The sequence below is a fragment of the Fistularia commersonii genome, chromosome 26, assembly GCF_037954325.1.
Source record: "Fistularia commersonii isolate RoL2024-O1a breed Wild chromosome 26, RoL_Fcom_v1.0, whole genome shotgun sequence".
NCBI lineage: Eukaryota > Metazoa > Chordata > Actinopteri > Syngnathiformes > Fistulariidae > Fistularia > Fistularia commersonii.
Window position 1 is genome coordinate 10,213,290 of NC_141309.1, and position 18,422 is coordinate 10,231,711.

The 18,422-nt window shown below is 37.1% G+C and overlaps 1 protein-coding gene across 9 annotated transcripts in view; it reads right to left on the minus strand.

The window, feature by feature from the left end:
• Positions 1 to 18,422, minus strand: part of trpm3 (transient receptor potential cation channel, subfamily M, member 3) — a 103,417-nt gene that overhangs the window by 36,841 nt on the left and 48,154 nt on the right. For all 9 annotated transcript variants that reach the window (XM_086174337.1, XM_086174332.1, XM_086174335.1 and 6 more), the window contains exons 4-8: positions 18,198 to 18,411; positions 17,502 to 17,626; positions 16,620 to 16,791; positions 2,894 to 3,068; positions 2,330 to 2,453 (exon numbers count right to left, since the gene is read on the minus strand). In XM_086174337.1, coding sequence (XP_086030463.1) covers positions 2,330 to 2,453; positions 2,894 to 3,068; positions 16,620 to 16,791; positions 17,502 to 17,626; positions 18,198 to 18,411 — 810 coding nt within the window. The remainder of the gene's footprint in view (positions 1 to 2,329; positions 2,454 to 2,893; positions 3,069 to 16,619; positions 16,792 to 17,501; positions 17,627 to 18,197; positions 18,412 to 18,422) is intronic.

The window sequence follows — 18,422 nt, forward strand, 5'->3', positions numbered from 1 at the left end:
AGAGTTCTGGGAGTTCTCTTCCACTGCTGCTGATGACGGAGCCACATCTGCCTGTGAGACGTGTCCTTCGCCATTGGTAATGAACGGAGAGGTGCATAACTGCACACCTGCCTCCAATTCCACAAAAACCACCACACCGCTAATAAGCTGGTTCAGCAATCCACTCCTTCACCAGATCTTCATATGGTATCCTCGCGAACAATTCCATATTTTGCTATTCTTGTACCCTGTTCTGTTGCTTCTTCTCGTTTTCCATTGCCAGTATTAAACGCAAATTAAAGCATCTCTTGTCTCCTGTGTGGCTGTGCTTCGGTCCAACGATGACCCAAACCTGACATAACTATGTTTGTCCTTGGTATGCCTTGCCTTTGAGATTCTGTCCTTGTTTATTTCTACGTTGCTCTTCATCCTTGCTCATACACAAGTACATATGTTTGGCTTTTTGAAGATGACAAGCACATCAGTGAGGAAGACAGAAGTATCAGACAGCAGGAACCAAAATAGTCTAACTAAACTGCTCTCTTGCTATGATGACTATAATCCACTCTGGCTTTTTGAGATCCTGCATGCTGCATGGATAATAACAACTGAGGAAGTGTCTGAGAGAAGCTAGAGTTTTTATGCATCACATACAAGAAAGATTACTCTTACTGAATCCATTTTCAGGAAGCATGCCACCAACATTTTAAATGATGGTTTAATGATTTATGGCACTGTTAAGAGTATACAGTAGGGTATAGATCACTGTTCATTAATTTAGGAATTTTTGTCTCTTGGATAGTGTTATGTATTTTTGAAGGCACAATGTATTACATGCATACATTTTTGATTTTGATACATTTCAACATAGAAGAAACCCTGAAATAAGTAACACGAAAATATTTGCCAAAATCTTTTGCCTGGGGTTTGCTTGGGAAATGTATATTAACATAAGTAAATTGCAGGGAAAATTGCCTTGGAAATAAATAAATGCCTCATTAATATTTAATGATATTTCACCCTCGGACACATAAAAGATCCCCATGAAATTATGATAAAACATTTACATTAAGAAATCATGCATAAACCACAAAAGTATAGTCTTCTCTTGTTTTTATCTTAAGTTTTGGATGATGAACTTGGAATGAAATTGCAATCCGCTTGTTGAGCTAGCACCCCTGATCATTGGCAGTAATGAACAAAATGCATCTAAACATCTGTTAAATTTCGAGATAATAATGGATGGCGAGACAAAGCTGATGGACTATAATGTTACCAATAAATTAGACAGTTGAGTTTTATTCCTGCTTAATTCCATTATGACACTGGTAATTGTTGTGTAAGTACAGAGAGGCTATATGAGATTATCTAGACTCTACAGCTGTTCCTGCTGAATGATTCACACCATTGTTCTGCTGTGGTGTATTGTATTCAGATGATCCATCAGCGTGAGCATCAGTCAGCTCCTGAAACCCCACTGCGGATGCAATCAATACACTGAAATGCTTTAAAGGCATGAAACATGCTGGGCTCCTTGCCTTATAGCCTGGTGGAGCGATCTCGACATTACCTATTGAGATTGTAAACTTCATTCTAGCTCATTAGAAAATGGTGAAGCATTTGTTTGGCAGAAACAACCGTCAGTGGAATTACAGGCAGCACTGTACATTATGCTAATAGTAAGAGAATCTATAAAATAGTTCAATGTTACAGAGTTGATATACAGTAAAACAATCAGTGGTGGACTGCACTTGAACCACAGCAAACAGATGGCAGACATAAATAGAAAATAAATTAAGGCAGGTCATTTCTAGGATGTTGCAATGAAGCTGCTATCTAAATATAGCTCAATTGTTTGGTCCACTGACAAAATTAACCTATAAATAAATTGTCTGTAGTCAATGGAGGGGTAGAGCATTTCCCAGCTTGACATTGCACAGCATCTGGCAGGCTACTTTTACATGACAGTCTTCCAAAGAGAGCAAGACCCCTGAGGTTTTGTGTCATCTGCATTTTACAAAAGATTTTTCTTCTGTTAAATGCAAAACGGAAGCCATTAAGACCCAAGGATCATCTGAACATTTAGACATACATTTAAATTGACTTGACATTATAGGTCATTAATAAAAGAAGGGACGATAACTGCTACAACGAAAGTTTTCGATGAAAAAAGCTGATTATGATCAATAAGTTCTGTTCAAATTGCTGCTGTTATCACACTTTTATGAATTTAGATTTAATGCTGTGTATATATGTGTGTATATTACAGTAAGTGATCCATTTATATTTTCCGTAGCTGCAGTCCCTTGATATATGTCTGACAACATGTATGTTTGAAGAAGATGCTTACCAGCTCTTTTTTCTTCATGCATTCCATGAGAATGATGAACAGATGCTGGGCCTGTGTGCGGCTGTAGGTGAAAGTCTTCTGGATAGTCACCAGCAACTGGTCTCTCAGAGACTCATTAATTATGCTTTGGGAAAAGAGGTGTGTAACAAAAGAAGAGACGGCATCAAGAATGAGGTCAGGTAGACAGACAGAGAAAAAAAATTGAAGAGAAACAATTATATTTGATTTGTTGTCATTAAGTGAAACCAAAGTTGACTGGGCTTCTCAATGCTGTTATCTCTGCGTCATTGACGACGAGTCTATTTTCATCTGAGCTTGTGGAATTTGATGTGTGTCTCATGAGGAACATTAACAAACATTCTATTGTGTTAAAAAAATAAAGCATGCAATTGTGAGTTTTAGAAACCCCATGTGTTTTCTAAGCATCTGAGCCATTTTTGCATTTTATTCTAATTCCCATAAACATGCATCAAGAATAAGATGATGTCTTACTGTTTACCAAAACCAATCCATTCATGTCTTGGAATTTGACCTTAGATTATAGCTAGTAATGTAAGCGCATACCCTCCTTCCTCAGAGTATTTGTGTCCGAAGGCCAATATGTCTGAGGCTCTGCCACTTCCATCACACACCACTACAGGGACAGGAGGTGTGTCCCTGAGGTACTCCAACACTATGGAAATCACATTAGGGCCTCCTTCAACGATCAGAGCCACCACAGGTACACCCTGACCGATACCTGCACACAAAGAAAAACAAGACAGGGAAAGTGGGGTATGAGGGAATGTTTGGAGGGAGGAAACCAAAAAAGGGAAAAAGAAATGCCGTTTAAAAAAAATGAATATACAAAATCAAAATTTCTGAACTAAACCTTTGATGTTCTCTTTAATGCCAGGACAGAGCACATTTTCCAGCTACGAAGGGGAGGCTTTGAGACATTGAACCATAAATAACTTTGCAGCCCACTTTGCATTCCTAGTGTGGCTGTGCTTGTGTGTGTGTGTGTGTGTGTGTGTGTGTGTGTGTGTGTGTGTGTGTGTGTGTGTGTGTGTGTTTGTGTGTGAGAAAGAGAGAAAAAAGACAGAGACCATAGCCAAATCAATTTTCTATTCCATGTATAATTCCTTCATTTCTAATAGTCGAGTGTGATTTATTGAGTATCAATCTGAATGATGCTACTGAGTTTTATTGAGTAGGTTTTAAAGACATTACATTACATTACAGTCATATGTCCAACGTTTTTATCCAAAGCAACTTACAAAAAAAGAGTTCCTACAATTATTTGACCTAATCTAACTCCTGTCTATTTTCTTTTCATTCTCATTCTACAATGCCACTGAAAATCACCTATAAGACCTAATAAAAGCAGAAACCCCTTTTTTTTCCATACCCCTTTCCGTCTTCCCTTATTTGGCTTTCTTAGCCTAATCAATTTCCTCTACTGCTCACACCGCAACCCCCTGCCCCCTCCAACTATCCACTTCTCTTCCTGTCTCCCTCGTTCTGGTGCTTCCATCTAAAGCCACTCAATTCTTATCCTCTCCCTCTCAATTTGTTTGATGTGGCAGTATTTTCTGCCAGTTTTTTTGGCTCCTCTAATTCAAAAGCTGTGTAACTACCTGAATATCCCCACCCTCCACTCTCATCAAAGTCTGCATATTTCACAGAGGAACAGCATACTCTGTCTTCAAACATCCAGACACACATAAATATGTGGCACACACACACACACAAACACACGTTCAGAGGCATGCCCAAAACCATAACACTTCGCCTCACACATGCAGCCTCATGCAGCCTTGCAACAGGGACAGTTACATAAGGAGAATATTTTAGGGGTCTCGTCAACTTCAAAGTGGTAAAACGTCACTGTTCCATCCACGAATAAACAACACACAAGAATGTGAGACAGAATTGGAATTATAGTTAGTTAGCGTTATAGTCTTGATTCATTTTTTTTTTTTTTTTTGCTCAGCTCTCTAGCTTTCGTCGTTTCCGGCATTAGTGAACTGCCTGTGTTCGTGTTGTGTCAAAAATTGATACTGAGTACTTGTGCTCTTTTGAGGTGATGCAGGGGTACCAGTGAGAGTGGGGAGCAGTGGGAAGCACAGCTGTGTCAGTTAATTGCAAGAAGAAAAAAATCTGCCTTTAAGCACTGAGACCTACTCAAATGGAGCGATTCACATTTGAATAAAATACACAAAATGTTTTTTTCTTTGTCTGATGCTCCCATTATGTATTTTCTGTAGCATAAAATGCTGTTAGCATTCAAAATATTTTTCATCCACGAAAAATATCCTATCCTATTCTATCTATTGCACCTCATTGACACGCACTGTATATGAAACAGGAAAATATTTCATTTGATTTGAAAAATACAACAACAAAAAAGTCCATAAAAAGACCATAAAAAAGGTTTATATCATTCTTGCTGCATTTAGATTTTTTTCATTCTTTCTTTGTTTTACATTTAACATTCTAAATGGAAAGTGGAATGAAAATTAACAAATTAATGAAAACTTGCAGTGTTTAGTGCTTGCACCTCAAAGCTAGACGGTCCCTGGTTTGATTCTGACAGGGGACGTTTCTGTGAGGAGTTTTTCCCTGTGTCTGCGTGGGTTTCCTCCATTCTTTGGCTTCCCCTCAGTCCAAAAACATGCAGTAGGTTCATTGGTGACCCGAAACTGCACTGATGTGTAAATAAGAGAGCAAACGCTTGTATGCCTCTATATGTTGTCCTGTGATAAGTTGAAGGGGGACCCCCTTGACCAATGACAACAGGAATGGGCTCCTTGTCCCCAACCACGGCAAACATAAAAAAAAAATGAAAAAAAAGAAAAATATTAATGTATACTTTTATCATTGGTCCAAAATCTCCTTTTCAGTTGAATGAGGACAACACATATTTGAAAGCCCGCAATGTGACAACACAAGCCAGTACGGCTCTCATTTTAGACAATACATTTAGAGAAGATGCAATTGTTCTATTTGGAGTTTCCATAATTCATTGTGTGTACAACAATGGTAAGGTGTGCATACGGGAAAAGCATTCTCGAAGACAAGCTAAATCTGTAATAATGTCCCAGCCGAGGCTGTGGTTCTATCATTTATAAAATTACCAAAATTAAAGGGTATCAGTTTGACTGCTATAATCCAAGTTACCAATGTGAAATAAGTACAGCCGTGACCTGATGCTGTTTCACTGACATGGTTGTAGATATGTCAGTCAGTACACATGTTATATGCCTTTTCTTTTTTACCTTAAAGAAACAAAATTTAACAATCAAAACCAAAATTTGTTGCATTCATTTTGCCACTTAAATCCTTAGGGATCCAATCATGAGCTAAATCAAAGGGCTGTTGAGTGTTGGTCCTCTCCGATCCTTCAAGCAGTTTTTCTGAAAGAAGCCCCTCTTCATGAAGAGATATGCTACTCCATGTTTCTCTTTATTTACAGACTATTAAGTGGTCACAATTATTTATGCACAGTGCTTAAAATATTATTAGAAGGATGCTTAAGAGGTTGTCAAAAAACAGCTTACTTCAAAACAGGTTTTTCACTGACACACAACTTGAAAGTCATAACTTGAAAGTTACAAAACCTCTTGTAGAAATTATTTCTATCTACATTACTACTTATTAGTATTATATCATTATGCAATTTTTTAAATGTGTACAATAATATTCAGCAATGACAAGTTACAACAGGCATTTGTTGCGTTAATGTACATACTTAAGGTGTTTTTATTCCAATAAAATCTTTAGAGATGCAGCTACGAAGGAATGTTTATAGAAGTTTTAACAAATGCCATATTTTGCTGAAAATAGCCCAATTATTTCATATGAAAATTTCAAAATGAATACTTGATAACTATTATTGTTCAACAAACACATCAAGTCTTCTTTTTTTAGGAAGAAATATCCTATTCTATCTCCTATTTCCTCCCTTCTGCAGTAAAAGTAGCTTTGCATCATTCGCACACTCCAACGCATCAGACAAAACAATTGTCAAACCGTTGCTTTCTCTGCCTCTCTTGTCTCTTTGTATGCCATCTATTGTTTTAAGCCAGTGCCCACACTTTATCTCTCGGGTGGGAAGCTTGCTGGGAGAAGTGAGAAAAACCAAGAGGGAGAAAAAAACAGAGAGAAGTATGCATTGAACTCAATGGATATAACTTTTTACATTTATCCAGTCTGCGAGATGCGAGAATGATTTGCGATGTGAGGGGGATGATGGGTCGGGGCATGTAAGCAGTGCACACATAACGTGCTTAAATTGTGCTAATTAGGAATGGAGCAATGAGTCATCTTTGTGTCTCTGTGTGGGGTTGTAGGTGTTTGCATGTGCATACACTTGACAATGTCCTTGTACTATATGTGTCAAATTAGCATTAGCATGACCAGAGGAGGTGCACTGCAGTATGTGGGTCACTATCTATGCAGCCATCATGGCATATGTGACCAAAAAATAAATAAAAAATGAGGCACCGCCCCTTGAGCAGAACTCAAACACAGGATGTTTGGGGGAATATGACTCAAAGGGCTTCAGAGTTAAAGGTTAGCGGGATACCGATAACTACGAGGACAAGACTTCTTTAAAACCTGTCCCTGTGTTTTGTGACATCAAGGTATTTTGTTATTTTTCCCCAACAAAGAGGCTGATCATTTTAGAGTCTGTCAAGACTAAGAGGGAGAGAATCAATAATGAAGAAAGGAACAGACTAGGAAAAGATATCATCTGAAAGGAGAGCACAGGCAAAGTGATGCAATATTTTGGTTTGTGTGTGCACTGATACAATTGGAGTGTATTTGTGTGTAAATGATTATAAATCTCACATTATCTTCAGACATTCACGTGCTGAAAATTACAGCATGTGAAGTGATATAAATATAGAACAAAATATTATCCCTTAAAAAGAGGCTGATGATGATTCTTCAGTAGTCATGGGTATTTATTGGCTCCAACTGGGTGAGCGGCCAGTATAACTTTTGCTTGCCTTTTTATTTCTTTGACAAATATTACCTTTTTCCATTCAAGCACCAAAGTTCTTTAGTCAACATTGATATTGTAGAAAAGAACAATGTAAATGGTCAACATCGCAATCAATGTCATATCTGCTGGATACTTTCATGCTACCTTTTGTCTTTTACTCACCCTGCTTTGTTCCTGTATGGTATCTTTTCTGTTCTGCTTATAATAAAAAGTTTTACACAAAACGAAAAATAAATACATGAATGAAAAGGCTATTTGGCAGTAATCACCTTCAAAGGGACAAGGTTTTTTTTCAACATCTGTCAACATTCAAATTTGGTAGTGAAAGTGTTCTGATATTCAACTAGGCCCCTGTGGGAGTTTGGGATCTTTCAACTTTGGGCAACCTGATCAGAAGTGATCAGTTCCTGGGCTGTGTCCAAAACAAATCATTATATCCTGAGGGTCTATGCCCCCCTCCGGTCAGCCACAAATGAATCGACTTGGTTTTACCGAAACCTATTACCAGTTAGCCAGTTAGTGTAATAATGTTTTGTATAGACTGTAATATCATGGAGTGTTTGCAGGAAATTATTGGTAAAGGAATACAATACACAAAGGGATGAGTGGGATAAATACACAGTGGGATAATGTGAATAAAGATAATAGAGCCAACCATTGAATGTTGAAATCTAAGGTATTGTTTAATCAAATGTGAATCAATTACAGCCTTTTTTAAAATTGTGGTTTATTACACTAAAAGATGAATAAATAGACTGTACGGTGCTGAACCTTTACACTCCATGGGACATTTTCTGAGAAACACAATCACCAGTGAAATAGGTTGATAGGATCATTGGAGGAGAGTGGGATTTTGAATATAGCTGAGTGAAAATATCTCAGCCATCTATATCTGGCGGCCCTTCCTGCAAAACCATCCATTTGGCTATAACGTTGCTGGTCAGCCCATTTGTTATATCTGCCTCAAATCAAATTGATGTTTTGCCGTATATACCAGTATTTGTGTTTGTGCTAATCACACACATTTTCAAGGCTGCGTCTGTCATATGGCCCTAGATTGATATTTGTTCTTCAAATCTACAAACCCTTCCTGTAGCTGTTCAACCTATTTACTGTATCAGAATTAAAGAAATTGTCCTTCATCTCCTGTAAAAAGATTGCTATTTGGAAGTTAACTGCTTAGCTCCTACTCAGTGAAAGCCTCTGAAGATGATTGGAAGTTACTCCTTTAGTTCTGCGGTTTATGAAACAAAACGTGAGATTCTGGCTGTGTAAGAGTGACACTGTTTTGGAAAAGAAAGTGAGAACATCAATAACTTTGCTCCTTGTGTGATGACACCCACCCAAGCTACTGAAGATTTGGCCAAAAAAAAAAAGCCACTCATAGTACTTGAACAAAAGCAACAAACACCGTGCATTTCTACTTGATTCGGGATCATCACAAATCTGATACATGTTCTTCCTGTGACAGTTTCACTAATTTCAAAGTTTTACCACAAGTGGCCAGACAGTTTTTATACAACATAACTGTTGAGCAGAGATAAGCGGTTTGTTTAGATTAACTAGCGCCATACATACAAATTGCCAAAAAAGGAATTCAGTCATACATGAAAGTTGACTTGAAGCATCTATGGGGAAGGTTTTGATAAATGATCTGATGCTGTTTATTTATTAACTGTAAGAAATTCATTACTGAGGATTGCACCAGTAATTCGATCCGCTCGTCGTCATAGGATGTAGAATTCTACTGCAACAGGGGAAAAATTAATCTGAAAGGTTTTGCTTTCATGTATTCAGCATATTGGATGGCCTCTGTTAGTGTACAGAAGTACTCTCCTGTTGAGATCCGGACATGCTCTCGTTTTCCAGATGAAGCACAGTTCACATCATTGAACATTCCCTCATATTGTTACCACTCCAAATAACATGATGTCACCCATGCATATTCTCAACCTGAGACTGTACCTGGGGTAAGCCTTGTAGTAAACCCTCCCTGGTGTGGGCTCTGTTATCTCTGAACCACAGGACTGAGCACTCCAGCAGTTCCTGTTTATCACTTGTGTTTTCATTTTTTCGATTTCTTTGTGCCTAAATGTGCATGAGCTCCCTTGTCCCCGCCATGTCCTCTTGTTCTTACGTGACTGACATTTTTAATAAACTGTGCCAGACAGAAATGCAATAAATACAGCGAACCCTTACTAAACCAAGAAAACTGACCTGAGTGAATATTTAAACGATTATGGTTCGGATAAAGTTTTGAATACCTTCCCGAGGTCCAAAATATTTTCTTAGAAACAAAAATCAATGGAATTTCTACGTACCATGCACTATTTTCCATGTAATTTCTCTTGTGCCTTTGCATTACTAAAAACAGCAGTACTTTTAAATTTAGATGGGGATTAGTCACATGACAAACTCCAGGTGTGGGACACAATTTAAATTAGTTGTAAAAGTGGGATACTCATGTTGAAAGACAAATTACAGCTCTACTTACAAAAAGAATCAGCACTTTCCATCAACCATAATTTTACTATAACCTCCTCTGTATTGTCCACTCCACAGCAGAGGTCAAGATGTCATTGTTAATCTGCAAGGCAAGGCCCTATACTTTCTTGATTCAATTACCACAGCATCTTTTGCTCTATGCTGTGATTAATGTAACTGCTTCCATAGGCAGGTCAGTGAAGGATATACAGCAGACACAAGTGCACACACACAGGCAGCTACACATACACACATGCCTACATCTGTGCACATATTTAATGCACAAAGTACTCCTGTAAATCTTGTAATATATGCTGAATGGAAGAAGGCACACTCAAGGTGCCTTATTCATACTTGTCCTTTATTCTTGACTTAATCTGAACTTGCTGAAATTACTAACTTGTGTCCTTGCAGAGTCTGTAAAGTGTAGTTTAAAATTGCATGAGCACATAGGAAAATACAAATAAGATAGATTAGTACTGTTTTTCCTAATTGTTCATTTTACATTGAAGAAAAAAATAAGAAAAACAATCAAGGATGAAGCATGTCGTTCTTCCCTCCTACTACTATTTCACTGTCCCATCTCAGGTTATCAGTGAAGACCCATCAAGTGTACATTTAATCTCTGTGGCGTCAAACCACTTGCTCATTTAAATTATTTTTTCTCTCCAACTTTTTTTCATTTTTTATTCCATTTCCCTTCACAGTTACCTAGTTCGTTTCTAGAGTCTGTTGTGTGATTAAAAGTCGTTATTCTTCTTGATACATGTAAAAAAAAAAGTGCAATGGAGTTTTGGAGAGAGACTGGCTTCTGCCACTCATTTAATGTATTTCTTCTCTTATCCTTTGGTGTGACATTAAGTAACAACTTCAAAAGGTTGTGGGCGAAGTGATAGTAGAAAAAAAGCGTTTTCAGAACCAGCACATCATTAGGGATGTTTAGTATGGATAATGGCTTTTTCCACCATTATTACGTTGATTCAATGAAAAGAGCTGCAGCTATAAATACATACACATACTTTTTGACCCACATGAAAAAGCCTATTTTAGGCATGGCAGCTCACAAAAGGAAAATAACCAAATCAGCAGGTGAAAAATATCACGAGGCAGTCAATATGCTCTGCTTTTGAAATGGGACCAGTGGGTTATAAAGATGCTAAGAGAATGAAAAAAAACAACAACAAGTAAAAACAAAAACTTATCTTACTGTTTGTATATTGTAGTACAGCTATGATAGTATAGAGAAAATTATACAGACTTAGAAATGGTAATAACACTTTACAGATATCTTCTGAAAACAATGCAGGAACAACAACCCAAACAAGTCTATCTTTTATAAAAAGAAATCTCAGTCATTTTCACCATTCATTTACATCCATTACATTTAAAATGAATACAGTTGAATGTTGATTAGAATTAAGTGTAAAGTGTATACTATATAAAGTATAAATAATATGATATATATGATTGATATACAATGATATACAATATATGATACTCAAGAAGGTTCTCATCATCCACTCGGATATTGTCTTTTATTATTATCTTTTATGCAAAGACCTTTTACCAGTTTATTATTGCATTTATTATGTAAATGTATCTTAGACAATTCATTATATATTTTGAAGTATACCATAAAACGAATAGTTTAAAAAAAATCAGACATATCAATCACGACTTAAGTGGCAGAGACCATTGAGCTTGTGTCTTGAAGTCCACAAGTTCTTTGAACAAACCGATTATAGGATTTACAATATATAAACACTAAGTATTGGGTTAATTTGCAGGAGGATTAATACCGCTTTTATTTTTCTCCATCAGTTTGTAAGATTATGCAACAGCTGAAGACCCGGTATTAAATATATTGCTTTTTTGTAAAAAATAGATTAATATGCTCAGCTCTCCTGTGACTTGTCTGAAAGCAAGACATTGACTAGCTTTATTGAACTATGGGAAATTAACCTTACCATGGTAAATCATCCTGGTTGATAAAAAAATAAAATGAATAACATTGTTGGAGATTCAAAGTAATCTGGATTATTGTGGTCTAGATTGAGGCTGGGTAATCAAGTAAATGATATGTGAACAGAGGGTCAATGTTGCAATCTGGTGATAATTACTGCAGATCGCATGACTGAACAGGTACTGTTACGTCAAAGAATTGGAGCAAATCAAGATGACCGGTGTCCAAGCTCTGCATGTAATATTACATAGCTATTTATTTATCTATCTTTTTTATTACCTGGCCATGATCTGTTGCACAATCATCTGGATTACTTTGAACCTCCTGTGATGTTATTATCCATCCACCATTTCCATAAGTTCCCAAGCCATGTGCCCTGTCTTAAGTCATTTATGTTGTTTGCACCACACAGAACAGTACTTTTGACATTTTTCTTAGTTTTTCACTTATGTCAATGGTAAAAATTATCTTTCACAATCAAAAATGTGCAATAGGGAGCAGACAAAAGAAAGTAAACATGTTTAATCACTAGGAGTGTAGTTGAATGGGTTTAAGAGATCCAACAATGTGTTAAAAAATGTGTTTGAAAGGTGTCTTAACTGGTGATGGGAAACTGAGGAAAATGAATCCACACCAAAATGTGACTGTTGGAGTTTTGCAAGCTTGACCAAGACCTGAGAGACCCATCCCAAAGAGGAAAAACAGAAAAAAAAACACACAGCAGGATTAGCCATTGACTCAATAAAAATACTGCAGTGGGAGATTATGCACATCTATCAACCACATTTCTTGTATGTGACAGCAGCATATGTGACTGTGAGAAAAAATAAAATACATAGCGTACATAGCATACACATAGCATACAAGCATACTACATATTTATATAGATGACCCCAAACCTATCCCTAAATGTTCAGCTATCAGACCTAAACTATTGTTCCACTCTTTTGATTTCTTTAAACTCAGGACCCCAGGCTACAGCTGGATCCCATAAAAGCCTCACTGCAAGGAAAATTGATATACTCCTAGAATGACCATGGACAGGTAATCAAATCAAGAAATGGACCTTGCCTGCCAACCCCTCAGTAGGGAATGAAGAAGGAAATTATGCTGTACATTACATCATACTGACATACTTAATGTAATAGCGTATTTAGGAAGCAGCATTACATGGAAAACAAACCTGTGTAATACAACCTGAAGTCCTGCTCCTATAACATGAGAGCACATTTTTCGTAGCCAGACCTACTTTACATTTATTATCTGTAGTATGCAGCTCCCAAAATATTACACTTGTGAATAAAGTATCACAAACTACATTATACAAAAAACTGCAGAAATAAAGAACCGTATGGGAATTCGTTTAGCTCATGTCAAAGGGGAAATTTGGCAATATATGGCACCTGTTACAGTCAAGAAAAACACGGACATCTTGCTTTCAGCCACCCCTTACCAACCACAGAACTTAGCTGGTACCCTTTCAGTAACAGGCTAACAACCATCCCCTGCCATTTTTGTATTCCTGACAGTGGAATTAATCAAAATCAACCGGCTAAATAAATAACAGACATATTTCAAGGAACAAAGACATTTACAACATAATAAATGTAGATATTTCAATATGAATAATGGGCGCTGGTATCTCAAGACATTTTTGCATGAGCTCACAGGCAAATTTATTGTGGCTTTTAATGTTAAAAGATTTCTTTGATGAAGATGTATTTTGTAAATCTTTTACGTATGTTGATTATTTACTTTCTCTGTCTTTTCGATTAACAGGATGGTTTTCTTGGGGATGGTGAGGACAATAAGAGGGTAGTTTTGGATGAGTTGGATGATATCTGAGGTGTTAACACCCAGACGATTTTATGAGGAAGAAGGGATACTACAGCTCATATTGTGACAAATTTGTGACATCATTTTGTTTCTTCATGTGATAAAGTGTTGGGCAGAGCCAAATAGAGTGGAATTACTTACCTGGTGTCATTAACTTAGTGATATGACTATGAATCTGTAAATTAAAAACCCATTTTTATGCATCTTCTGTCAAATGTTCTTGTCGTAAGATCAGTATAGATTGCTGTTTTCACAATATCATTAACAGCCTATTTCTTCATGGACGTGTCCAGATATGTAAAGAAAATTGTGAATCACCAAGTCAAACTGATGAAAAGGAGGGATTTTGGATAAGACTGACTGATTGATTCATTGACTTCGAATGAAGATATTGAAAGTATTTCTCATGGAGTGTTTCTTAACCAAATCTTGAGAGGTTTGTTGTGAAAAACAGACTAATGAGCTTTTATAGCTTTATTGCCACTGTCACTGAGAGCATGGTGATATTGTTCATCTATTGTTCACAAGTGTTTATGATGGGTGATTAAGACATTGATTTAAAAAAAAAAGTTAAGTAACAGCAGATGATGATTTAGTTTGAAATGTTGAATGAACTACTCCTTTTTCTCCCTGTGAGGGGGGTGGGGTTGTTCAACTGGCATTTCTATTTCAATGCAGAATACATACTCTGTCAACAAGGCAGCATGGCAGCATGCCAAAAGTCAGGGTTTCATTCACTGAAAAGCAAAATCCAGTCAGAAGTCTGGAACTCATTGGGTTTATATTTAGTCCAACGTATAGCAGCCTCATGTCAATTTATTCAAATAAGAAGAGGCTCCACTACTTTTATCTCAAACCAGCAAGGAGCTTCAAGTGTGTAGCTCTGCATGGAGCAGAAGATGATGTCAGTCCTAAAATACACACTAAAAGCTAGTAATGGATTTCAAGATCCATGTTTTGTTTCAAATGACAAGAAAGGGTCTTTGATGGTAAAGCTTTTAACTATCAATAATGACAGCATGATAATTTATACAATTGATGCTATATGGGCCTGCTAATTTGGTGCCCATAAATTGTCTAATTCCCAAAACAGATGACAACTGGAGCTCGGGTGAGGTAAGAAAAAGCTGACAAGCTGACAAAAAGCTGACATGATATTCACTGGGGCCGATCCATAGTTGTGGGTGTTTCCCAAGACAGGCTGTTCAAGTGAAAGGATGCATGCTGGTTTAACAGACGACAAGCAACAGACTTATAGCTCAGTTGTTTACCCCTTTGACTTAAAACCAAATTCTCCTTTGCATTAGTTTCCTCTGTGATCTCAGAATAGGTTAAAATATTTCACCAAGGATAGAACATTACCATTGTACAGTGCTTCTGATGACTGCATGACGACTGGGCGTCCCTTTGCCTTCCCAGCCCCTTTTGTATGAGTCCAGGCATAGGATGACAAAGGGAAGTCCATAGGTCACATGAATGGGTCATGACCAGAAACATAGAATATCTGAAGTATATTGCTATTTAGTGACCCCTGAAAACCCATTTTGGAAAGTCTCTGAAATCATGGATTCAAAGAAATTGCTACTATATCTATAAGTGTTAAATTTAAGATTTACATATCACTACGGGAGAGCATCAATGATCAGTCTGGCAGTGAAAATAAAGTTGACAAACACAAGGCTAGATTCATATACTGTTTTCAGTCTGTCAGTTCAGGAGCAACTCCTGCCAGGCTTTCTTGCACTGATGTTAAAAATAAGTGCAGTAATGCCAAACAAATCCTCGATTTAATGGGTCTATGTTGACAGCAAAAGAAGACAATAAATAATTCATGTCTGCAAACACAATTTCTTTGACCCAGGTTTGTTGCCAAATCTGACACAACAATACTGCAAATGGCTATTGAAATTAATTTAGGGATGGCAGAAAGGCTTAAGTGGTTGTGTGTGGAAGAGAAAGAGGCAGAGAGAGACAATGTCAGAGACAGAGAATGAGAAAAAAGACAGAAGAGAATACATTTTGTGTTACAACTCCATTTCAATTGTGATGTGTGGACACAAAAATTTGAGAAACGCAATGTGCCATCGTCTAAATATCCTGTGCATGTATACAGAATCTATCTATCTATCTATCTATCTATCTATCTATCTATCTATCTATCTATCTATCTATCTATCTATCTATCTATCTATCCATCTATCCATCTATCCATCTATCTATCTATCCATTGCATATGTACATGTGCATACACATATATCAAGATATGTGTTATTGTATTGTATAAATGTGTAATATTTATCTACCCTGCCATCCTTTTAGAAATCACATAGTTTAAAAAAACAATTTTTCAAAATGGAGATACAGAGAATTCTACACCAATGCAAAGTTTAGCGGAAATATTTAACCACTCATGTTTATAATATCCTTTTAGTTATGCCTGTCAAATTATAGGATAACGCAGAACATGTCAAAGTACTCTTTTATCTGTGGTGTTGTCTTCGGGATCTAAATACCTGCATCAAGCCAGGCAAACATTCTGAAAGAAAAGATCCGTCCTGACCTACCTTTCATTCTTTCATGTGTTGTGTCTATAGTCTTGTCATTCTGTTTGTATGTTATTCTTGCTGTCTGTAATGTGCATATTATAAAGCTGATTTGATTTTTCTATGATTTTCATTAATTTTTTTGGGGGAAAAAAATTTAATCTAGGTTGCCAGAAAGCTTTGAAAGAAAAAAATAAACCTGTCCTGAAGGAAAGAACAGTTTCAAAACCTCACACATTTGAACCCGAGATAACTAAAAATACACTGTCTGGGAGCATGTGCCTAGTATAAGGAAGGAGACATTCATTTAGCTCAATGACAGAGTTTGAACCTAATTAACCCACAATACTTCTGTTAATATAACAAGGATTATTGTGTCACTTTGCTGTTATCACTTTAGGTGTCACTGAAAAATACCCCATCTACCGGCAATTTGGGTGAAATAGGTCACATATGCTATATTCCACTCACGTGTGTTGATCTTCTGCAGAGAGATATGTTTTTCGAGCTGGCGCCGCAATTTAACCTCAGCACCATACTTTCCTGTGGTGCCATTGTCTGCCAGGATGAAATGTGAGTGGAGGCTGTTTAGAACGGTCAACTTGCTCATAGGGTTGGACATTGTCTGGTATGGACGCACCACCTGGAAAAACAAGACAACTTTGTGTGACCTTCCATACTTGTGCACTTCAAAATGTATATGATATGGTAGTAAACCATTAGTACACTGAATAAAGGCTCCAGTGGTCGTTGATGTTTAAGTCTAGGTTAAAAAATTCTTAGTTATAGTAACGTGTGAGAATGCATGAAGTCCAAAAAATATGCATACAAAGGCAAGGCATTTGGACCACATGTATATGACTATTACTGTATTATCTTACATGTTTTGTTTTGCTGGGGCAAAATCTAGTCCATGAAAAAAGACACTCATCTGACTGCAGGCTATGCACTTCAGACTAACCAAGTGTGAGGCAACAGCAATTAATCATCTGATTTAAGCCTCCAACATCAATTGGCTCACTTAACTAGTTTGCTCGAGCTTTGTGCTGCACACTCCCATGACATTTAACTCTAACACAACATTGGTTCCTCAGACTTCAGTGAGCTGTCCATCCCTCCCAGAAGGGGTGTTTCTCACAGTAAAGAAGGGCTTACTCAGCGCCTTGGTAATAATCAGTTCAAAGGGATTTACAGGGTCCAGTACACTGTTGACTGACTGGTATTTCTTCACATACGGTACTTGCACATAAAAACCTCTAGATCTGGAGCAAAAATCTTGCATTTAACAGTTTAAATATATGTTTCATCAAGCTTCAAAAGAGAATATCAATATGAAAAAAAATAAATACTTACATCTTTGCCAACAAGGTCCTCCTGATTTTCCACAATGCCCCAAGGAGAAATTCCTATGGTGCAAATCTTTCCTCTCGACTTAGATGCATGGTCTTTCAGTGCATCGCCTACATGGCGAATCACCCCTATATTTGAAAATATAAGTATGTGATGAAAAACAAACAAACAAAAAAAAAAGATTAAAGATTAGGCTGCTTCTTTCACATTAAATGCAGTTGATAAGAGTTGACATTAGTGTTGAGGTCTGCTACTCTCAGTCAGTAATTGGGAAACCAGCTATAGGCAAACATCAGAAGATATCATATGACCTCATTATGAAATCATTTTAAAGCTGTAACTTCTCAAACCATTACTGTAACTGAATCTCTGCATGGAGAGAAATATGTTATATCTTGCATTCCATGAAAAAAAGTATTTTTTTAATATTACAGTCAACAACCACTTTGACTGCCCACATGGAGTCTTATAGATGACTGTTTAATAGCTAATAACTTCTGGAGAAATTTCCTCTTACACAAGTTCATGGACACACAATTTATATAGATAGGGAGCTGAGCAATAAAGCACATTAAACATCCAATTAAATATTATGACACACAGACAAATAGAGGATCTTTGTACATGCCCTGTATCTTATATTTCCATTTGCAAATGTAATCAAATTAAGACTTTTTTTTTTAATCACATGTACTTGACCTGTATTGACCCCTCCAGTGAAGATCCAGGCTCCGGTTGTCATGGCAGCCTTGATGAGCCCTTTGCCAAAGACCTGCTTGAGTTTGGGCTGTAATTCAAAGTTTTGCAGTCCCCCATGGACTGAGATTAGCAGCTTGGGCAGATCCAGCTGCCACTCCTTGGTCATCAGGTGGAGCAGCAGGTCAGGCTTAGTGTCATAAGACACTCGCACATACTGCAAATTAT